This window comes from Pteronotus mesoamericanus, unplaced genomic scaffold (assembly GCF_021234165.1).
Source record: "Pteronotus mesoamericanus isolate MK-2021 breed Mesoamerican mustached bat unplaced genomic scaffold, CSHL_Meso_final contig_25, whole genome shotgun sequence".
Taxonomy (NCBI): domain Eukaryota; kingdom Metazoa; phylum Chordata; class Mammalia; order Chiroptera; family Mormoopidae; genus Pteronotus; species Pteronotus mesoamericanus.
Window position 1 is genome coordinate 16,498,412 of NW_026555105.1, and position 23,504 is coordinate 16,521,915.

A 23,504-nucleotide genomic window follows, 5' to 3' on the forward strand; every position below is an offset into this window, starting at 1 on the left:
TCCCCAGCCTAGATTCACACCATTCAACATCTCCAAGCCAACATTCTGCATAGCAGCAGAAACTGAATCACAGAGAGGGTAAACAGTTTCCAAGAGCTACACGGCATCTTTCTCTGTGCCAGACCAGAGCCACCTTATGAGAAACAGGAACATCAGAGTTGGAAGAATCCCATCATCTGTTGCAGCAGACTAGGCCAGGTGGGACTCTGAGTCCCAGGAAGTGAGAAGGGCCATCCTGGTCCATGCCCTGGTGCCACAGCATGCCACCCTGTTTGCAATGGAGCTTTTGGCTATCTCCCCTGGTTTCCTGTGTCCTCCAGGAGGCCAGGAACACACCGCTGACAAGTCTACCACTGAGTCCTTCAGCCTCCTACCTGGTGCCTGCGGACCAGGTGAGTGGACAGTCAGTGGGGGCAGGGGAGCCGGTGCCTTGCTGGGAAGGGGTTGAAAAGCCCCTGAAGAAGTGTTTCCCCTGAACTAAGTCTGTTCCTTACTTGGCTCAGTGCGGGGGCACCTGGAGGAAGGATCTGAGGTGGAGGGGGCATCCCACACCTGGCCACACCTAGATGGGGATGAAGCCATGCCTCAGGTGAAGGGGATACTCCAGAAATGTATTCCCTGCTGTGGGGAAGGTGAGACAAACACGGAAGTGGACCTGGTGCCAGCTGCGCATCAAAGGCAGGGGGAGCTGAAGGAACAGGTTTGGGGCGGAGGAAGAGGAGGAGTAAGGAGAAAATGGGCAAGTGGAAGAAAAGAGAGAAATGGAAAAAAAGGAGAACACCTCATCTTCCTGACCCATGGGTGCTTTGGGAGGAGGCCAAGGAGGGGACGGGGGGGGGGGGCAGGGGAAGGAACAAGAGTGTGCAGAAGGGCAAACACAGCCCTACCTCCCACCCCAGTGGCAAAGGGGTGCCATCCTAAGGGTGAGCGAACAGCCGACGGGCCCCTAAAGGCCTATCTGGGTCTGCCCAGCGGGGGTTCAGAGACAAGGAGTAGCAGCGAGGAGCGGCTTACGGGGAAGGGGTGGGGAGGAGTGACAGACACATGGGAAAGTCTGCATTCGCGGAGACAGCGCTAGAAGGAAAGAAAGACTTCCCCAGAGCAGGGGCCGGGTCGTCCGCAGTTGCTCTCGCGAGAAATATGTAGGGCTCAGGGCTACCGTCTGCAGCCCATGCCAGCCACCACCGGGGTCAGAACCTACTCCCAAAGCATCGCTATTCTCAAGCCTCCTAGAGGGCCGCCTCCATCTTAGCAGTGCAGAGCCTGAAACTGGGGTCTCGCAGGAGGGAGAATGTCTGGGATCACAGCCGGTTAAGATGTGCACGGCCGCCCTGCACCTAGGGGCTCCACGGTGCCTACGTCTTTAACAGGAAAGCTGAGGCAGAAGAGCCGAGCACGCCCTCGAGTTGTGAGGTTTGAGGTTTGGGATCCATTCCCGCTTTGCCAGTCGCCTTGGCCTAAATCGCGAGTCTCCCCAGGCTTCAGTTTACCAATCTGTACTATGGGATAATTGGTCTCTTTATACCCCGTTAAGGGGGCGGAGTTCGCGCACGCTCCGCAGAGCGGCTAGAGGCGAGGTACCGGCTGTGTATATGGATGCTTGCTCCTGCGTGCTGAGGTCCGCCCGGCCTCTACCTGGGAGTACCCCCTCTTGCCGCTCGCGGGGCCCCTGCCGGGACCCTGGGCGCAGGGGAGCCCCCGCTGGGTGCATTCCCCAGGACCGCAAGGGAGGGGACGGCGGCAGAGCGAACGAGGAGGGCGTCCGGGCCGCGGCAGCCCCGGCCCGCCTGACCCTCGAGGGGGTCGCTGTTGCCTCGCAGATCCCTCCCTCGCTCGCTGCCTGTGTCCCTCCCTGCCGCTCCCGCCGCGTCCGCCTTTTGTTCGCGGAGCCGCGCGCCCCCGAGCCGAGGCGGCGGGGCGGGGAGCTGGCGGGGCTGCGCGGGGGGCGGGCCGCGCCGGGCGGAGCCGGGGCCCGAGCAGCAGCGGCCGGACTCGGAGCCCGAGGGAGCGATAGGCGCGCAGGCAGCCGGGGCCCGGGTGCGCTCCGAGGGCGCGGCGAGGCCGAAGGGGCGGGCGCCGGGCGGAGCCGCAGCCGGAGCCGGGGCGCCTGGAGGCGAGCGGGCCGCTCTCTCCGAGCTCAGAGTAGCGGAGAGACCGTTCGACGAGGGCTGGGGCCTGAGCGCAGTGCCGGGGCTGAGGTGGGCCGAGAAGAACCGCGGCCCGGGCGCCTGGAGCGGAACCCGGACCCTCCCCAGGGGTGCGGAGGCCGGGCGGGCCCGGGCCATGCGCGCCGCTCGCTGAGGCCAAGGGAGGCCGAGATGGAGGCGCCGGCGGGGGAGTCCCCGGCCCGGGGCTGCGGCCCCCCGCCCGCGCCTGCCCCAGAGAGGAAAAAGAGCCACCGCGCGCCGTCGCCGGCTCGGCCCAAGGACGTGGCCGGCTGGTCGCTGGCCAAGGGCCGCCGAGGCCCAGGCTCGGGCGCTGCAGCCGCCTGCAGCGCCGCGTCCTCCGCGCGGCCCGACAAGAAGGGGCGCACGGTAGCGCCCGGGACGCGGGGCTCAGGGACGCGGGTCGCTGGGGTCCGTACCGGAGTCCGTGCCAAGGGCCGCCCGCGCCCGGGGACCGGGCCGCGACCGCCTCCACCGCCCCCGAGCCTCACCGACAGCAGCTCGGAGGTGTCGGACTGCGCGTCGGAGGAGGCGCGCCTGCTGGGCCTGGAGCTGGCTCTGAGCAGCGACGCCGAGTCGGCGGTCGGGGGCCAGGCGGGGGCCCGCACCGGGCAGCCGCCCCAGCCCACGCCGCCCTCACAGCAGCCTCCGCGGCCGCCCGCCTCCCCCGATGAGCCGTCGGTGGCCGCGTCGTCGGTGGGCAGCAGCCGCTTGCCATTGAGTGCCTCACTCGCCTTCTCCGACCTCACCGAGGAGATGCTGGACTGCGGGCCTGGAGGCTTCGTGCGGGAGCTGGAGGAGCTGCGCTCGGAGAACGACTATCTCAAGGTTGGGGCGCTGATGGGGGAGAGGGAGGCCCCGGGAGGCACCCGTTGTCACAGCCCCGCGGGGCTGAGGTACCAGCCGGTCCACTGCCCCGCCGAACGAGCTGGCAAAAGGAGCCTGAACCCTCGGAGACCACCCTACGGTTGATCTAGGGCTCCCTCACATCTCACCTCCCCTTTTCTTTGGGAAACCCTCTCCTGTGAGGAAGCTGAATGAGGAGACTGGCCAAAGGGTTCTGATTTGGGAAGGGGAGGAGGGCTGAGAAAACTGCTTTGGAGGACGCCAGCATGGCAGAGGGGCTGGACCCCTGGCTTCAGCTGCTCAGAACCCCCATCCCCAGGCCGGAGGCCTCCTTTGGTGGATCTCCTTTTTCGGTACAGGCACTGGTGTGCAGCTGCCTAGGAGACCTGTGGCCAGCCCATGCCAAGAAGAGGCCCGAACACCATTCTGAGTCTTTCCTCAGGGCTTTCCCTAGCACAGGCCTGTCGCCGCCTGCCTTTCAGGGCGGGTCCTGTTTGAAAGCATGACATCTGGGAACATCCCTTTGGCTGGAGTCCGACTTCCGCCCAGCCCAGTCTAACGGTCCCACAGCCTGGGAGGATGATGTCGTGGGAGAACCGGTTCACAGGCAGCTTCCTAAATTCCAGGATACTGTTTTCTGTCCTCTCTGGACAGGCCCTGTGTACACAGCAGCCCGTTGGCCCCTCATGCCCTGGCCCATGTCCTTCCCACATTCCCATAAGAGGAGGGAAGCTGCCCCTCTGAAAGGGCATTTCCTCTGGGCTTGCGGGGGAGGTGAGAGCTTCCCCAGGAGAGCAGGCTTTGCCTTCACCCTTTCCGTGGACATGAGCACCTGCTGGGTGCCGGCCAGCCAGGCGTGGCACTGAGGCAGCTTCAGGGACAGCCCAGACCTGGTGTGTCAACCTTGGCCGGGCAGACTGGAAGCTTTGTGGGCCCTAATCTGCCACGGCTGGGCACAGTTTGGGAAGAGGCTGAAATGTTACCTACTCTCGTCAGTTGATGGCCTGGCACAACACCCCAAGTGCCCCTGGCCGAGAGCCACAGAGTTAACAGCGCTCTGCTGATTTACGGCAGCCTGGCAACACTTAGCTTTGCATCGTGGCTCTGCTGGCCAAATGCATTTCTTTCTCCTCAGAGTTTTTGAGGCCTTGTTCAACTGTGTCTCCCCCTCCCCATTTCCCCAGGATCTGCTATCCAGCATGTGTTCAGTAAATGCTTGTAGAATAGAAGGACAGGGCCTGTTTCAATCAGGGTAGCCCACCCCTGGTTAAGCCTTCCAGAAGGTGCTCAGTGTTGACAGTCGGGTTCGTTCAGCTCCTGTAGTCTCCAGAAGCCAGTGTTGAGGAGAGGACAAGCAGAGGGTGGGTAGGAGGAAGGCGACAAGGCAGAAGGCCCGGCACTGCCCTCTTGGTGCTCTGAGGTGCTTCCTGTGCTTTCTGCCTGAGATGCTCTAAACTCAGACCCTGAGGTCCTCAACCCACCTCCTGCCTCCACTGTTCACCCTGGATAGAGAAGATGGGTCATAGAGTTTGCTTCAGGGTCCCCGCATGCACCCACTCCTGTGGCCTGCTGTCCACCCCAGGAAGTCACCAGGCAGAGCTCGAGTCCAGCTGAGCCACCCATCCCTGTTCAGATGAGACACAATCCCAAAAGGCTGGGGGTTGAGTCTAAGGTCTCCCCGGGGGCTGGGCCTGGTTGGGGACCTCCCACAGCTGAGGCAGAGCCTCAGTTTCTCTCATTCATTCAATGTTTCAGGCTTTGTATGCAGGCCTCAGGCCACTATTGGATTTGGGGTCTGTAGCTTCCTGGCTGTGTGACCTTGGTCAAGTTAGTTAATGTCTCTGGACCTCAGTTCTCTCATTGTCAAAAGGTGTATCACCCGTCCTCCAACCTTAAGGGTTAAGTGAGATAATGTGTGCAAACACCACTAGAGCGTCTGGCATGTAGTGAGCCTCGGATGAGAGTAGCTGTCACCACTGCTATTCTCAAGCGGTATGTGACACATTTCCATGGACGCCTTTTATGTTCTCTTGTGGATTCTGTGGGGGCAGAATAGATCCTCCTCCCCATCTGCAGCACGCTGGGCTCTTTCTGCCGACTTCTCATTCATTCATCAATTTATTTAGTGCCTACTGTGTACCAGGCACCGGTGCAGATCGCGGGGGGGATGCAGCCATGGACAAGGATGAAGTATCTGCCTTCATGGAGCCGTGGGTCCAGTCGGGGAGACTGGGATTAAACAATAGTCATACGGTAAATCACAGTGCGGACCGTGATACGAGTGGAGAAGGAAACGGTGTGCCAAGAGCACATGGAGGTGGGTCTGGGGGTGCTCAGAGAGGCCAAGGGCTGAAGGTTGATGTGGAGCCAACGGAAGTAGAAAAAAGCTAGTTGATTTCGAGGAACAGCAAGCCTCTAGGCTGGATAGAAGAAGGAGCTTTGATGAGAGAGGCAGGCAGGGCCTGAGTGCACAGTTCTCGCAGTGTACGCTTCGGTTGGTCCCTGAACTTCCCTAGAGCTTTGTTTAACCCAGCAGCCAACCTCACAGAGGTGAGGTGAAAACCTGGAGATTGAATGGGACCGTAAGTGTAGGAACTAATACGGGAGGTGTTGATTTGTTCATCCTACAGAGGGTAAACCATGGCCAGAGTGCGGAGGGCCTGCAGGTCCCAGAGCTGGTTCTCCAGGCAGCATGACTCTCTTGATGTGTTTCCTGTCCCTCTGGGCCACTTTGCTTCTAAGATGCATGAACTGAGTTACCAGGAGAAGGGATCTAGGTCCCCAGTGTGTCCCCTGCAGGCCCCATGCTCCTTGGCTTGTGTCCCATAGGATTTGGCGGGGCCCTTCTCAGGCTCATCTTCCAGCTGGTGGGGGACACGGAGTCGTCAACTGGGGAAGGCCTCTCGGCTGATGGCAGATCTCCTGTCACATGATGCCACTCTGGGGCCCAAGTGGGGCAAGTCTCCGTGGGCAGCTCTCTTCCAGTGAGATGGTAGAAGGAGCTGCTACAGAGAAGGGAGTAAGCTCGCTGTCACTCGAGTTATTCAGAGAGGCTGGGTGACCTCGCCTGTTTGGATAAAGATGGAGGCTTTGCGGAAAGCAGCTTGTAAACTGTAGAAAATGTTGATGGTTGTGATTATTCGAGGAGGATTCCGGAGGAGATTCACGTGGTGGCTACAGTCGACCTGCCTGACCTCAGGGTCCCTTCCAGCCAAGGACGCCTGAAAGTCACTAATTTTCGCAGTTCCAGGATTCAAAGGTGCAGCTTCAGCTGCAGAGCAGACACAGGGACTGTGTTCAACCTTCAAAGCCCTGGTGGTCTGAGATCTTCCAGCTCCCTGTCACCGCTAACGGTCACCACCATGGGGGGAGGAAGTGCTGGGAACCCACTGGCTGGCAGAATCTGAGAGTAGGAGCCCAAAGACCTGTCTTTGAGACCTAACTCTGCCTTTTCCTGTGTGGCCATGGACAAGTCACTTGGCCTCTCGGAGCTACTTTTTGTTTTCATCTACATAATTACGATTATGGAACCTGCCTGGGCAACTGCATAGAATTGCTGTTGGGAATAAGGAAGGTGTGACTAGAAAAGAAAACACTTTGCAAGCACTGAAATCCTGCATCTCTTGAGGAATTGTTAATATTTTAACCAATGAATAGACAGGATGTCTGTGTTTTCATTCTTGGGGGAGCTGGGAGAAGCCTGGAGGGTGGGTCCCCTTAGCTGTAGGATATTAATAAATCGGGAGCTGCTCCAGAAAGGAAAAAAGGTATGATCACATTCCATGCTGTGTGGGCTCTGTGAAGCAAAGCCTTCCCACCCTCTTGGAGGGGATTTGAATGTTTGCAGTACAGCCCAGATGTCAGCCCAGAAGGGCCCAGAGGAAGCATCTAATCCACCCTAAGCTCCCATTGTACATATGGGTAAATGGAGGCTCCAGATCACACAGCCAGGGTTCCAAACCTGAGTGGTCTAACTCTGGGTCCTATTCTTTCTCCAGGATGACTGGAACAGTGAGCTTTTGGTTGCTAACGGCGTATCTAGTCTGGGACACGGGTTGGTGAGGAGACTCCTGTTGTGTGCCAGGCTCTAGGCAGAGAGTAGCTGGGAACAAGTGGAGACTAACACATGCTGGGGCAGGCGGGGGAGGGGCATACGTGTGTGCATGCATGTATGTGAATATGTGCCCGCTCTAATGCAGACTCTTATTGGGACCGGGGATCTGAGATCCTGGAGGAAGCATGGGGGTTTGGGTCCAGCCTTGAGGGCCTGGTACTGGTCGGGCTGAAGCCCAGGGTGCTAGAATGTTCGAGTTGGCCTGGGGACCCCCAGACCACCGATCCCTGGATTTTTATGGCCCTTGTCTCACAAATGCTGTCAACTGTTGGTTACTTCTGATGTGCCAGGCTCTGGGTTAAGTAAGCCCTTTATTCCTCATAGCAATCCTGTGTGGAAGGTTCTGATATCAGACCCATTGGGTAAATGAGGAAACCAAGAAGCTATGTCACGTGGCCAGATGTGCACAGCAGATATAATTGGGGACCACACTAGACAGCGCTATGGAGCTCTTCTCCCCTTGTTGCTCTTCCTTTCTCATGTGGGAAGCAGCCTCAGTTTCACAGAGTGGGGTTCTTGCCGATCTTGTCATTTACAAGCTGTGTGACACTGGGTGAGATACTCAGCCTTTCTGAGCCTGTCTCTTCTGTGAAATAGGAACTAAGCATGCCTGCCCCAGGGCCGCGGGGACCCTTTTCAGTGGGATGATACAGATCAGGGGCACAGTAAATGTCACTGCCTCTCCCAGTCCTCACCTTTCTCTTACCTGCTTCCCTAGACCATTCATTCATTCGTTCATTCAACACGTTTTCCGAGTAACCAGGCCAGCAAGTTGTGAAGTTCTTCTCAGCTCCTGGGAGCTTTACGGGGATGGCTCCAGTCCGTCTGTCACTGGATGGGGGAGAGGGGTGGTCATCCTGGTCAGTAGAGCTGCTAACTGGTCCCTTCCCTGAGTCCTGGCCCTCCCTGTGGCATTTGAGGGGTGGCCTAGAAGAAGCCTGGGTCTTTAAGAGTCCTCAGCAGTTTGCCTGTCGTGGCCGGGTGGCATGGGGTGGGGGAGTGGGTAGCTGCAGCGAGATGGAAAATGAGATGGAAAATGTGAGGCGGCTGCTGCTGGGGCGTAGAGGGACGACGGCTCCCAGGGCTCCCAGCATTCCTCGCAGAGGGGCTGGGCCTGTGTCCCTGGGTGCGCTCTCTCTTGCACATACACACACACATTCACAGCTAGTGCCCAGAAATCCACACATCTCACATGCACACCCAGTGACAGGCTTACGTTGCACGCTTCCAGAAGCACAGCTCCAGGCCTCCTGGAGAGGAGATATGCGCAGAGAAGTACATACACCCAGGCAGATATACAACCTCCTGCCTCATCACACCCACACATTACCAGACAGACACAGCAGAGACGCCATCTAGGAAAACCCGGCTCAGAAACACACCCTCACACACACTGTACACCCCCAGGCACGTGTTGTGTTGTCCCAGAGTTGGACACACAACCTGGAGACGCCCTCAGACAAATCGGGAGCACACATACGTATGCAGGTGCACACACAAACCCACGCGGGCTCATTACACACAGGCGCTAGCATCCACAGAAACCCACAGATCGGCGCCTTCCAGGTGGGCACACACACGCGCTCACAGCCCGGCTACCCCCACTGCCTCTCCCAGAAGGAGAGCAGCAGAGGCCCTTGCACAGCACCCATGCTCACGGACACACCCCGGAGACACATGCAGCCACACACATGCAAGGGACATGAGCATGTGGCACTCAGATGTCAGACTTGCAGCATTTGCTCACGGGAGCCAGAGACCTACAAACCCAGGTACACACACACACACAGGCTGTGACATTTCACCCACACAGAAACACAGGAAATCCTGGTCCATGTCTCCCTGGAGCTAATGTGTACAAACTACTGTTTTCAGCTCCTCCATGAGGCTTCTGGGAACAGAGAGGAGTATGATTTTGTAACCTCCTCGGTCCGAGGCCTAGGAACCTGGCTGGGGCTGGGTGGTTGGTGGATGGGGGCTGGCAGGTCACCAAGTCAAGAAAAGCTGCGGCCCTCTGGTCCCGATGCCCAGCACTTGGGCCTGGGCCCAGTGGGCTGAGTGGAACGGAGCACTGGTCAGGCCTGCCCAGAGGAGAAACATTGCCCAAGGGCAACTCCCTTCTAATCTCCTTCGGATTTCCTGCCTGCCCTCATCTCCTCCTCCCCCCTCTCTTTGCTGGGGGCCACGGAGAGCCCTGTCACTCCATCCCTAAAGCGTGCCTGCTTCTGCCTGGCAACAAGCGAAAGAGGCCAGGGTCGAGGAGTTGGAGCGGATGGGGGCGCTCAGAGGAGGGGCCGGGAAGGTCTCCTGGAGGAAAGGGCCTTAGAGCCGAGGAGTTCGCCCTGAGGGGCTCTCTCGTGTCCAGCTGCTGGAACAGTGTCTGATGCCTTGTGGGGACCCAGTACATGTTTGCTGCGTGATTGAATGAAAGGCAGTGATCAGGGTGTGCAGGTGAGCTGCAGGCTTAAAACAGGAACTGAGGGAATGGCAGGTGGGGGCAGTGCTGAGGGAGAGGCGAGGAAGGGCACTGAACGCGGAGCTGAGCTGAGGCACTGTGAACACCATGGTGGGAGGGGGCCGTGGTGACCTATAGCAAGGCTAGGAGCTGCCCCCTTTCCATGTGTCTGCAGTACTGAGCACAAGGCTCAGGGGTCCGGGGCGGGAGGGAAGGAAGGTTCTGTGGTCTTACGGACAAATTCCACCTGTGGGGTCCGGTCTGAGGCCAAACTTTGTTTTGTCACCTACTCCCTGTGCGTGATCTCCGCGTGTACATCCCCTTTTCAAGCTTCAGTCTGTAAATGGGAACTTAACCCCTTTTTTGCAGGAAATTCTGGAGAATTAGTGTTCAGGTATATGGCATTTCCAGCACTGTCCAGGGCACAGAGGAGGGGAGGGATCCCTCTGGGCCAGAGGGAGTTCCCCAGGGTTCCAGGCAGGGGCTGGACCAGCAGCCAAGGTTATTACTAAAGTCATTCCTCTCCCACCCCCTGCCCCAAAGGAATGACCTCATCTGTGGTCACATTCTCTGCCTTCTGGTGGGAGAGGGAACTTGGAGCTGGGGTGGGGAAGAGTCAGAGGCTCTAGGGTGTTCAGGGCCAGGCCGACCCTGGCATTCACTGGAGACCCACAGGCCTGCCTTCTTGGCAGGTAGTGCTGGCCTCTCCGAGGGGTGGCAGGGAGTCCGAGAAGGCGAGAGCGGCAGGGCAGCCCTTCCCTAGCGTCCAGGGCAGTTATAAGCACTGTGCTCTAGAGCCAAGCTGACCTGGGCTGGAATCCTGGCTCTGCCTTTTCCTCTGTGAGCTGCTCCTTCACGAGCCTCAGCCTCCTGGGACAGGCCAGGGGAAGGGAATGGGGAGGAGGGGGCCACCCTCTCCCCATCTGTAAAGTGGCACTGCTGACATTGCTCACCCGGCAGTGTTGCTGCGAGGGTGACATCGGAGAACGCATGGTTGTAAGCAACAGCCGGAGCAGCTCACAGCAAGGACTGCACAGCTGTCTGCCTCATGGCTCACCAGCAGGGTTGGTCTGACTACCCCTGGGCCGTGGACCGTTGATGGCAGTGTCGTGCCTGGCTCTGGGTGTGGGTCGTGGCACGGAGCAGGGGCCTGGGAGACGTGTGTGGGGCTGAATAGCATTATGAGCTTCCCCAGACACATCTCTTTATCTCATGCCTCCCCCTCCTCTCCCACCCCAGTCTTCTCTGGACAGCCGAGGCCAGTGCTGCAGACTCAACCCAGGACACTCCTTTGCTAATGGAGGGTCGCCTATTATGAGACTAGGGTGAATAATCTCCCACTGCCTGGGCCACAAAGAGAAGCTCGGCTCCAGTGTAAAAGCTGTTTGCGGTCCCACAGCCAGCCTGGACCAGCTAAACATCTTTCCCCTGGTTTTGCCCCAGATCCACTTGGGATCTTCTGGGTCAACCGCATCAGCCTCTCCCCTCTGCGCCTCTCCTTGGCCCTGCCCAAGTGCCTGAGCAGCCTGTGTGGTCCTGCCTCCCTCAGCCTTGCCCTTGCTCCACCCAGGCTTCCAGGGCTCCAGGCACCCCATGCCTCTGCTCCTGGGCTGCTCTTCCCCCCAGAAGGGCCCCTGCACTTTCTAGGGCCCCTCACCCTTCCCCTGGTTTCCTCTTCCATCTTTGCTCATTCACCTCCAGGCCAGCTCCTCTGTTAGACACCTAGAAGCTTCCTGTAGGCTCCTTCGGGGCACTTACCTCAACAGTAATTAGGTTATCAATTGGGTAATTACAGGTTTCCCACAAGTCCCTCCCTCCATGTATTCTGCACTAGGGCAGAGACCTTACCAGGGCAGGATTTAGCCCTTTCCTTTTACACAGGCGGCAGCTGAGGCTCAGGAGAGGTCAAGGGGATTGCCAAAGGTCACACAGCCTGCAGGAGGCAAGAGGCAGAAGGACTGGCGTCTGGTGGTGCTCTTTCCAGATTGCCAGGCAGGGGCAAGGGCAGGAGCAGAGGCTCAGAGCCGTGAAGTGCTAGGGTGTGCTGGCACCTCAGGCTTTGTGTGGCCTGGGGCCGCTCCCCTGACCCTCCAGTCTCGTTCTCTCTTCAGAGACCTCAGCCCTTTTCTCTCCTTGCTCAGAGATTTGGCTGCAGCCCAGAGGCTGTGTAGGAGATGTTTTAAACCCATCCAGATCCAAATGCTGCCTTCCTTCCTGTCCACGCATAAAGGACAGTAAGGACAAGGACAGGCGCCCTTGCTGTGAGCGCCCCCGCCCCTGCCCAGTGGCCCCAGAGCCGCAGATGTCTGTCTCCCTGCTCTGTCTGGGGAAGCCTGGAATGGGGCAGTGAGAAGCCAGGCCTGACCGTGGTGCGCACCAGTCTCTGGGCCTCTCCTGTGCCCCAGCACATGCACACACATGCATGCATCCATGCACGCACACATTCACACACTCAGGCATCCATGCACAGCTCCCCAGCAGAGGGAGTGTCTGTGGTGTCAGTCACAGAGCTGTGCTGGATCTGGGGGGCGTGCCCTCTCCTGATTGGCTGTGGAGCCTTCATCTTCCTGAGCCTCTTATTTGCTTATCTGAAAAATGGGCGTACAATAATAGCACCCCCTCAAAAGGACTGTTGTTGAGCACAAGATAATGGAGCTTCATTCAGAGCTCGGGCTGTTGTCTGGCGCACAGTAAGCCCCTGTAAATATTAGCTTTAATTACTGTCCCTGCAGCCCCATTATAGAGACAATGTGATCTAGTTTATCAGAGCTCAAGCTGGACTCAGATCCTGGTTGTGCCACTTAGTGTGTGACCTTGGGCAACATAGTTGACCTTTCTGAGCTCGGTTCCTCATCAGTTGGAGCTGGCTGGGATGCGAGGTACCATGTGTTGCCTTTCATGTGGCTGGCAAAGGGGGCATGCTCAGGGGGCAACTTGCTTGTTATTTATTGGTGTTGGAGATGCAAGTCTAGGACCTTTGTCTTCCCTGGTGACCCTCTGGGACGAGGCAGCCTCTGGGCCAGCGGGAGCAGGGGCACTGTGTAGCACAGCAAGGCCTGCTTGGGCTTCCTGGTCCGCCTTCTTCAGGACCTTTGACTCTCATTCCCCCAAATTGAGAGCCCAGCTTCCATCCAAGGAAGCTAAGCTGGATTGAACTCTGGCCTGAGAGACAAGAGCCCAGAGTCCCTTCCTGCTCATCTGTGGACCCTCTGGGGGACTACAGGATTGTCCCAGTCCATCTCTAGGCCTCAGTGTCTTGGCCTGGAGGGATGGAGGCTTGGGGTTCCCCCGGCCCTAGTGCTATGCCCAGAGTCTTAGCTTTGGAGCTGGGAGGAAATGGAGCTTTGTAGAGCCTTCTGCCTTCCTTGGGGTCCAAGTGCGATGATCTCATCTGGAGCCTTGGCAGACCCTGGGGGATGGGCAGAAGGGACAGCAGATGGCCTCTTGGCCTCTCGGGGGTGCTGGCATGCCGCCCCTGTGGCCACTGCTGGCCCACCCTGCTGGTCAGCCCTTCTGGGCTGGGCTGAGTGGTGCCAGAGCCAGGGTGGCAGATGGGCAGGCAGCCTGGGCTTTGGCCCGAGGGAGGGACTGTGGTGGCCAGGGCAGTGTGGGAGATGGTGGGCCATGCAGAGGCTCCTGTTCCTCCGCTGAATGGGTGCCGTCCCTCAGAGCAAAGTCCTGGATCTCTCAGTTCAGCTCTGTCATTCTTTCTGGGTCTGTTTGCTCATCGGCCAGTCAGGTCCCTCGAACCTAGGGAGGAAGTGATATTTGGGTAAAGTTTGGAATCTGGCAGGGATGCAACATGGGAGTTGGCAGGCTGAGATCTGAAGCCTCCATGGGCATTGGCTTTACAGAGCCAGAGAATTACATTTAGACACCGCTGCGCTGACTAGACGTGGTTTTCTGCAGGTGAGTGGAACGGGATGGTAATCTTCCCTTCCCAGGACCCGTTGATTCATTCAGCAGCAACTTAACTGAGCTGTTCCTTTGTGTACCAGGTGCCGTGCTGGTCTGTACCCACCTGAGGCTCACAACCTAGGGGTAGGGACCTACATTCCACAAACAAATGGACCAATTAGTAAAATAATTAAGATCACAAATAAGCCTGTGATACAATCCCTGAAAGAAACACAGGTTTGAGATGGACACAGGGAGCCTAGAGGGGTTTGGAAGGCTCTCTGAGGAGGTAGCACGGAGGGGAGCAGGTAGTGCAGAGGTGGGCAGGCCAGGTGTCTTCTGGCTGCGGGGAGAAGCCCTGAGTGGCTGGAATGTAACCGAAAAGGGAGGGAGGGATATGAAGAAGGAGAAGTGGGCAGAGATCTGGCTTTTGTTGGCTTTTAGGCCAGGTAATTTGCATATAGTGAAATGAGTTTTGACAAATGTACACAGTTCTGTAAGCACCACCACAATCTGTTCCATTGCCCCCTAAAATGCCCCTGTGCCCCTTTGTAGTCAGCTCCTCTCTCCTCCCCTAGCCTGACAACCACTGATTTGTTTTCTGTCCCTATAGTTGTGCCTTTTCCAGAATGTCATGTAAATGGAATCACACAGCATGCAGCCTACTGAGCCTGACTTCCTTCGCTTTGCATAGTGAATTTGAGCTTCATCCACGTTGTTGCGGTACCAGCACTTCATTCCTGTTTATTGCTGAGTACTATTCCGTTATGTGGATGCGCCACCATTTATCCAGGCACCAGTCGAGGGACACTTGGGCTGTTTCCAGATTTTAGTGATTATGGGAGGGTTTTAAACGGGAGAGAAATGTGGTTTAAAAAAATCACTCCATGTACTGTGTGGAGAAGAAGGTGGCGGGGAGCAAACTGGCCGTCTTGAGAATTAAATCCACTGATTCGGTGACGAGTCTGGCCCACCACACATGCCCACTAACTGTTCACACAGAAGGGCTGTGCTCTGGGGGAGAGGAAAGGGAAGGGGTGGGAGACAGGTGCAGAGTGGAAGGAGGTCAGAATACACTGACCCAGCCGTGTATGTGAGGCTGTCTCGAATGGGGTCTGCAGCGGGGGACAGCCACCTCCCACGGCCCGCCCTTAGCTGTACAGGGGCTGACTCTAGGGTAGGAGATAGCCAGGGAACTTCTGTTCTGGGACAGTCCCTCTGTGGTGGTTGGTTACGAGGTGACCTCCTCCTGCTTTCAGGAACCTCCTGTCCCCTCAGGGCCAGCTGGGAGCTGCTGCTGGGGTTCAAACCTGCAGGCGGTTCCGTCAGACCTCGGCATCTGGAGTCACTTGCAAGTGTCCCAGTGGGGCCCAAGCCAAAACTGCCCCCTTCTGTCCTCATTGTACTAAGGTTAATCATCTTACATCGATGTAGGTTTCCCACAGGAAGCGTTCTTTCCTGGAACATTTAAAATGTGGCTTAAGAGCGGAGCTCTGCTCCTCCAGCTTTATGTCCTGACAGTGGAGAGCCAGGGTCTGGGGTCGCGACCCAGGCCTCGCAGATGAGGCAGCTCTGGAGAGAACAGACGCTCCATCGTATCTTGTGCCTTAAGCTCTCTGCTGAGAATAATTCTTGGAATAATATTTTTAAATATTTCAAATAAAATGTAAAGGAAACCAAATACAGTTTTCAAATTATATTTTTAAATTATGCTGTACCAATATGTGTGTCACCAGATCTAGTGACAGGCCTCCTTACTACTGTAATTTTAAAGCACTGATGAATGTAAACAATATTTTGACGCTTCTGCAACCACTGTGAGGTGATATGAAAATATCTGTGGTTTCTTGTAGTGGCAAAGTCCCAGGTACTGCTAATATAACCATGGCTTTGTTCAGAATAGAAAGATATGGTAATTTGCAGTTAGAGGTTAGTGAAAATAAAGATGTAATTTTTTTCTCCCCATCCACATTCATGTACTGCCTGAATTCTGGTGAAAACGAAAGAGCCTGAAGTTCACAGTGTGAGTCCTGCTGGGAGGTCCCTCGGCAGGACCTTGGGCCCGGCCCACCTTCCCTGTGTTTCTCCCGGTTCTCCGTCTCTGGAACAGGGATGGTGAATCCTCTCCCGCCTTCCCCCGGGGTTTTGGGAGGACCCATGAGATGATTCAGATGGAATGTCTCTATAAACTGTGAAGGCCTGTGCAAGCTCATGCTATTAGCAGTTGTATGAGCTCATGTTTGGCCCTCCAGCTCGCACGGACTGAGAGACTCTTCCTGGCCAATTCCCCCCGGATACCTGGGAACCAGTCCATTGCAGGGAGCAGACTTGCCTCTGAGAGGCTGCTTCCTGCAGACCGACTTCAAAGATCATCGTGTGGGGGTGCGGCGCAGGGGCAGGGGTGGGAGGATGGACAGAGATGCACTTTGTGGACAGGGAGTGGGTGGGTGAGCAGGAGGTTCCCTGGGTAGACAGACCCTGCTTTTCTTCCTGGGGTGGCGTGGGGGTCTGAGCCAACTGTGGAGCTGCACATACTCTCCCTGACTATTTGTAGCTGGCTTGGGGCTGGGATCAGGAGGGCCCGCCACCCCGGGCTGTGCGGAGAGACCGGGCAGGACAGAAGCCACGCTCATTCTTTCATTCGTTCATTCACCCAGAGACAGTGATGCCCTGTACCACACCCTGAGCGATGCTGGGGACCAGACGCGAGGCAGAGCCAGCACCTGCTCTCCCCCCAGCTCTCGGGGAGGATAGACTTGGAAACAGGCAAATGTAGCCTAAAGTTGTTAGCACAAGAGATGAATGGAGTTCAGAGTGTGGGAGTTGAATCCGATTGGAGGAGGAGGGAATGTTCTGGAAGGATGAAGTTATTAGTAGTTAGCCTGGCAAAAGCCATTCCAGCAGAGGGAAGAGCCCAAGCAAACCTGGGTGTAGAACAGTTAAAATGCACTAGCCCGAGGTCCCAGGGCCTGTTTGGATTCCAGCTCTACCCTCCCTTGCTTGGGCAGGTCTGGAAAACTGAGCCTCAGTTTCCTTACCCACAAAATGGGAACATTTTCAGTATCTATTTCAAAGGGCTGGGGAGAGAATTGTGCACATCCCGTGCTCGGGCTGGGGCCTGATAATTAGTGAGTTTCCCAATAGGTGGTAGCTTTTTATTTATTTACTTATTTATTTTTATTTTTTTCAATTAAAGTTGACATTCAATATTATTTTATATTAGTTTCAGTGCACAACATAGTGGCTAGACAATAATATAACTTATGAAGTGATCTTTCCAATAACTCAAGTACCCATCTGGCACCATACACAGTCATTACAATATTATTGACTATATTCCCTACGCTGTATTTGACATCCCATGACTATTTTCTAACTACCAATTTGTGCTGCTTAATCCCTTTAGTTTTCTTATCCAGCCCCCAACCCTCTTCTCCTGGCAACCACCAGTCTGCTTCTGCATCCGAGTCTCTTTCTGTTTTGTTCATTTATCAATATTTTGTTCTTCAGATCCCACATATAAATGAAGTCGTGGGTGTTTATCTTTCTCTGACTTCGGTCAACCATCAGAATAGGCGGTAGCTTATTTTTAACGGTGGCATGCCTGGCCGGGCCGGGGTGGGGCGCGGAGGATGCAAGGTCGGGGCGAGCCCGGAGCGGGGAGGAGACCCGGGGCAGCTTGGGTCCCCGGGTAGAGGGCTGGACCTAATGCAGAAGCCAGTGTAATCGGCAAACTTAAGCATTTTCTATAAAGGGAAAGGCTGACTGTCCAGGTTGCAGTGTGGGTGCCCCGCTCCGGTCCCTTGTCCTTGTCCTCGTCCCCTCCACTCCCTGTTCTCAGTCCTGGTTAAAAGAGAGGGCAGCTGGCAGGAGTGGCCAGAGGGTATGGGTGTGGAGGGCTGGCAGGCCATGCATGGTCTGGGTGCCTTTCCCCAGCTTCTTTAGGCTGACTTTTCTGATGGGGGGTGATCGGGGGCCTCAAGGCTCTGAGGTGGGCACTGCTGGACACCATGGCCTTATTTTGTCTGCAGTGGAGGGAGAGGTTTGGGGTTTCCCCATTGATACTGGGGGGCTCTGATAACCTTGTTGGGTAGCCAGCTGCTAGTCCTGCTGAATCCAGTGGATTTGGCCCCTCCTCCCCCACTGTCACACGGTTGGGGGTGCCTGGGAACAGGGAGAGGCTCAGCAAGGAGCTGGAAAGGCCGAGTTCCCACCCCCATCCCTTAGTTGGATCAGACAGTCACTGGAGAGCTTTCCAGGGACAGGGGCCGGGTCTGTAGAGCTGAAGAGCCCTGGGAGATTCGGAGGCTCCGTGAGGCCTTAGGGTCTCTGGAATAAAGCAGGGTCCTGCTCCCCTGGCTCCCCTCCCCCTGTGCCAGCAGCCCCCTGTCCCTGCCCTAACCTCAGGCCCGGAAAGCTCAGCCCCGGCCTGAGTCCTGCATTCCCCAGCGTCTGCGGCCCACGGCCCAGCAGCCCCAGCCTATGCGGGCCACAAGCCGGCCTTTGTGGACTTGCCCTCTCACATGGGCCGTGCCAGGATGGGCTGACCTCATTCTGCCTGCAGCTGGGACAAGCCCCCCAGGGGTCTGGGCCCCCCTTGGGCACCATGGAGAGATGGAGCTGGCATGAAAGCAACATCCTGCATTTTCAGAAATTGACTGTGGGGAAGGGCAGCCCTGGAGGGACAGCTGCTCATGTGAGAAAGATCATTCATTCATTCACTTATTCAATAGACGCTTACTGAGACCCTGCTCTGTGTCAGGCCCTGGGCTAGGGACTTGTGGTGCTGAGACACATGACTCTTGCCCTTTTAGGGAAGAAGCCTGTAAGAAAACACCCTGCATCAGAGTCCCTTGGGAGCCCCATCCCTGGAGTTTCAGATTCAGTAGTTCTCTGTTGGGGCTTGAGAATTTCTGACAAGTCCCCCAGTGAAGCTGTTGCTGCTGGTTTAGGGAGAAATAATGAGTGGTTGTGTTTTTCGTATTTTCAACACTGTCTCTGTGATCACTGTTTACTATTATAAGGAGAAAAATCAGTTATTTAAAACTTAAAAAAATAAATAGTGCCCCCAAATGACTCCAGTGCCCTGGATGTGGTCCTCTGTTGAGGGACGTCGCCTCCCAGGATGTAAATGTCACCTACTTGTTAATGTAGTGCAGCATCTTGAGCCTTCTGCACTTCCCCTCGGCTCATCCTGCACTTTGGGTGTGCTCAGAGGTCCACATCCTCCTCGTCACCAGGTCCTGTCGGTGTGACTGCAGAGAGAATAAGTGGGGGCTAGTAAATAGTATGATGAGGATTTGAACACAGGCCCTTCCGGAGGCTGGCTTAGCTTGGATTTAGCCGACCGGCCTGCACTTCCTGAGTGCCGCTTCCTTCAGGCTTCTCTAATCCGCCTGCTGAAACAGCGTGTGGACCCCTCACTTCCTCATTTCTTTAACTGGTGTGATCATTGACTGTCCCACTTCCTCCTGTTCCACTTTTAGTTTTTTCCACTTGGCTTGGTGGTGGGGTGGTGAGTCTGTGTGTTTATCGGGGTGGGGGTGGGGGTCCTGGTGACTGGTCCTGCTGAACCCACCCCTAGGAGAGAGCCTGTGGTGGCAAGTGAGGATTCACCCTTCTGTCGATTGTGGGAATGGGACGCTATCTCTTGGGGTTTGGAGAAACAGATACCTGTCCCTTCTGTCTTCTCCTAAGTTCAGAGCCATTTGAGGAGGAGTCCCACGAGTCAAAAAGATGGATGTTAAACCCGGTGAGCTTTCATCCTAAGAACTGGCCTGGAGAGTAATGCTTCCTAACCCTGCCCCTGAATAAATTGACCCTCCCAGTCTCAGGACCACTGGACAACCATCCCCTCCTAGGGAACCACCCATTTTCCTTGGGGAAGGGGAGGCTCAGAGGGCTGGTGAACCCAGTGTTCTCGACTGTGGCCCCCTCTCCAGAGCCTGCGGAGTTGTTTTCCCCCATCTTGTCCCCGCTCCACCCCTGTCCTCCAGCACTGTCCTTGGGTGCTTTCTCTGCCTCCCCAGGGACACCTTTGGGAGATCAGTCATCCGTGACTGAGTCTCTCTTTTTCGTGCACAATCTTATTTAATCTATCCAATCGCTAAAAGTAGATACTATTCCATATGTGACTCAGTTTTCACATTTGTTATTAGACATAATAATTACCCATTTCTTCTGCTAGGGCTCCCCACTCATCCCCTTATACTTCGTTTCACATTGGTCTTTTTGTGGCTTGTATTCATTCATTCAGTTAACATTTGTTGGGAGCCTGCAAGATGCTAGGCCCCGTGCTGGGGGCGGGGGATGCATCAGGAAGCAAGGTGGCCCTCCAGACATGGTGTCTCTGGGAGAAAAACTCTTAAATAAAGAACTGCATATGTGCTTATGGTGACAAAGGGGAAGTGAGGCATATTCGGGAGCTGCTGAGAGGGGTGGGCAGGAGCGGCCCTGAGGAAGTGAGGTCACCCCTTCTCTTAAAACACGAATCCAGACTCCTTACTCAGCCCTCCAAGGCCCTGGATGGCTGATCTGTTTCCTCAGCTTTAACTTAGCCCTGTGGCTACCCTGGCCTCCTTGCTGTATCTTGACACACTGAATACTTTACAGCCTCTGGGTTTTTGCATGCACTGTTCCCTCTGTCCAGCGTAATCTCTCCGTGGTGTTTCTTTGCACGACTGTTTCTTCTTGCCTCAGCTCAAATCGCCCTTTTTTACAGATGGCCTCCCTGTCCACATCTTCTAACATAGTACTACTTTATCATATTACCCAGGTGGTTGATTTTCATATTTTGGTTTTTTTTGTCTTCATATTTTGGTTTTTTGTCTTTATAGCTCTTGACAGTATTTAATTTGTTTTATTTGTTGGTTTACTGTGTGTCTCCCCAGTGAGACTAGGAGCTTCATGCAGAAGATACAGAAGGGGCCACATTAGCCTTGGTCACCCTGTTGCTCCCCACCCCCATGCTGGCCCAGCACCTGGTTCATAGTTGGCGGCCATAAAGGCTTGTTGAATGAGCCGCTCCCCAGTGTATTAGTTTCCTATTGCTGGTGTAACAAATTACCATAAACTTAATGGCTTCAAACAATTCCAGGTTATTGCCTTATAATTCTGGAAGTCAGAAGTCCGAAAATGAAGGCGTCGGCAGGGCTGCATTCCTTGTGAAGCCTCCCGGGGAGGGCCCCTTGCCTCCTCCAGCCTCTAGAGGCTGCCAGCATGCCTTTGTTAATGGCCGTTCCTCCATCTTCAAAGCACATCCCTCCATCCTCTACGTCTGTCATCACATCACATTGCCTCCTCCCACTTTGATCCCCTTGCCTCCCTCTTATAAGAACCCTTGTGATTACATATGGGGCCATCCAGATGATCCAGGAACATCTCCCAATCTTGAGATCCTTAACTTAATCACATTTGCAGGGTCTCTTTTGCCACGTAAGGTAACATATTCACAGATTCTGGAAATTAGGACATGGACATCTTTGGAGGCAGGGAGTATTATTCAGCCAACCACACCCAGGTCTCCCCTCCAGGGTACCTAGGACCAAGTTGGGTGTGGCCTGTACCTGGGCACAGGGCCTAGTGACCTCATCGCCCCCTCCCCCTGTAGGACGAGATTGAGGAGCTGCGAGCAGAGATGCTGGAGATGCGGGACGTCTACATGGAGGAGGACGTGTACCAGCTGCAGGAGCTGCGCCAGCAGCTGGACCAGGCCAGTAAGACCTGCCGCATCCTGCAGTACCGGCTGCGCAAGGCCGAGCGCCGCAGCCTCCGTGCCGCTCAGACTGGCCAGGTGGACGGCGAGCTCATCCGAGGCCTGGAGCAGGATGTCAAGGTAAGCCCAGGACCTCCACCAACATTCATTGTTGTGGGGTGGCACTACGAGCCTGAGCAGGACCCAGGTCAGCCTTCTGCTCACTCTGTGTGTCCTTGGGCAAGTGGTACTGCTTCTCTGGGCCTCAACTTCCTCATCTGTAAAGTGGGGATCCCTGGTGAACTGACAGGGCGTTGACCAGCGATATCCCAAAGCAATATAATATGAATCCTGCTAACAGCAGCTGCTGTGTGAGTGGCAGCCACACCTGGAGCTGGGCTCCAAGCCGTCCCTGCACAGTTCCATGGAGGTTTCTTTATTGCACTAATTAATGGGGACTAGTGAAGGCCTGGAGTTGGATTGGGCTGGTTTCAATCTTGGTTCTCATATGCCCCCCGTTCTGTGATTTTGAGCAAGTCGCCTGAGTCACCGTTTCCTCGTCTGTGAGATGGGGTAACGGCAGCCCTGCCTCACAGGCTCTATGAGGGTTAGATGAGGTATATGGGTAAAAAGTCACTATAAACACCACAGAATGTTAACTGCTGCTATTCCCATTTTCCAGAGGAGGAAAGTGCAGCTCAGAGAAAGGAAGTGCCTGTCCAGGGTCCATGACACGGGGTCTCTGGCAGAGCTCTTGCTCATCAGCCTCCCATGCCTCTGCCTGACCTTCTCCCTCGACCCCAGTGAGTCTAGGGGGCAGGGGGTGGGGGGCGGTGTTTGGAAACCAGCAGGTGGGGCCTCCAGGAGAAAGGCCCACCCTGCCTGCATGAGCCTGGTCAGGGGCTGAGCACCTGGTAGGGGGAGGACACGGCTCCCTGCTCTCAGAACTCAGTCCAGTGCAATCAGCGGGATGTAGGCACTGGGGGTGGGGCACCTGGTGCAGCGTGGGGCCCCGCAGGAGTCTTCCTGCAGGGGTGGGGTGACGTCTGAGCTGAGGCCTGTGGGAGAAGGGGGGTACGTGTGGGGAGGTGAAGGAGGAATGCTGGAGAAGGGGGTCCCTGGAAGGGTGTGGGAGGGGAACAGTGAGTGCCAGCGCACTCAGGCTTCCGCTGCTCTGTTGTCTTACGTGCACAGCGGGCTGATGGTCCGCTGTACAGTGAGGAAACTGATCTCAGGAAGGCTCTGTCTCTGAGTCCAAAGTGCACCTCTACCTGAGAGGGCAGCTCTCGGGATAAATGGTGACACATATACTCAAGTGCCCCACATTGGATTGGGAGTGTGTGGGGTGAGGAAGAGCCTGGGAAGCTCAGAGGAATCTGCGTTTGGACCCAGGTAGATGGGGATTTCAGGCAGGGACACAAATTCAGCCTTAGAGGGATCAAGAAGAGGGGAGGATCGCTGGAACTGGGTTGCCAGGGGCCTCTATGGAGGGGCTGAGAGCAGCCGGGTGGGTGGGTGTGGAGGGGTGTGTGTGTGTGTGTGTGTGTGTGTGTGAGAGAGAGAGAGAGAGAGAGAGAGAGAGAGATGCCTGCGTGCAGTGGTGAGAGGGGGCCTCTGCAGTCTGGGCGGAGGGAAGGGGAGGGGAGTGGAGCAGCCCCTTCTGTTGGGATTTGAACTAGCCAATCAGCTTCAGCCTTGCCCCTCTACCTCCCCCCCTCCCAGTCCCTGCAGCTGGAGCGCTGAGCTCATCCACACAGGCCTGGGCTGGATGCCTCTGGCCAGCCCACCGTGCCTGGCGTGCTGGGGGTGTTCTGGGGCAGTTAACTGAAGGTCCTCAAAGTGCTGACTTCCCTGGCATCTCCAGGGATGGCTGGTGGGCCCAGGTGGGGAGGGGTTCCTGGGCTGCCTAGAAGGGTATCCAGGGGGACTCTGTGACTTGCTCTGCCAGCTCCTTGGCCCATGCCCCAACTGGCCCCCACCTCTTAAGTCTTGGGGCCTCAGTTCCCCCTTCTGTTAAATGTAGGGTTTAAATCAACTGAATCTTCAGGGCTTTTGTGGCTCTGTTGGTTTTATTGAGCAGGTAGGTTATTGATGAGAGCGCCATGAATGGAACCTCAGGCCCACCCTTCCCTAGCCCACCCCCACCTCTCCACGCCCTACCAGGCTCTATCACCCTCTGCCAGTCCTCACAGCTGACAGGACTCACAGACCCTCAGTGGGAACATTGCCTGGCCTGAGGAGGGTGGAGGCAGGGGCTGGAGACCTTCTCCGCCAGTTGCTTGCTGCGTGGCCTTGGGTAAGCTCCTTCACATCGCTGAGCCTCAGTTTCCGCAT

The 23,504-nt window shown here is 56.2% G+C and overlaps 1 protein-coding gene across 1 annotated transcript in view; it reads left to right on the top strand.

Moving 5' to 3' along the window:
- Positions 1-2,318: 2,318 nt before the first annotated feature.
- The window catches only part of MTCL2 (microtubule crosslinking factor 2), a 66,362-nt gene continuing 45,176 nt past the window's right edge, over positions 2,319-23,504 (top strand). Inside the window, exons 1-2 of the mRNA XM_054573788.1 lie at positions 2,319-2,993; positions 21,087-21,311. Of these exons, the coding sequence (XP_054429763.1) occupies positions 2,319-2,993; positions 21,087-21,311 (900 nt within the window). The remainder of the gene's footprint in view (positions 2,994-21,086; positions 21,312-23,504) is intronic.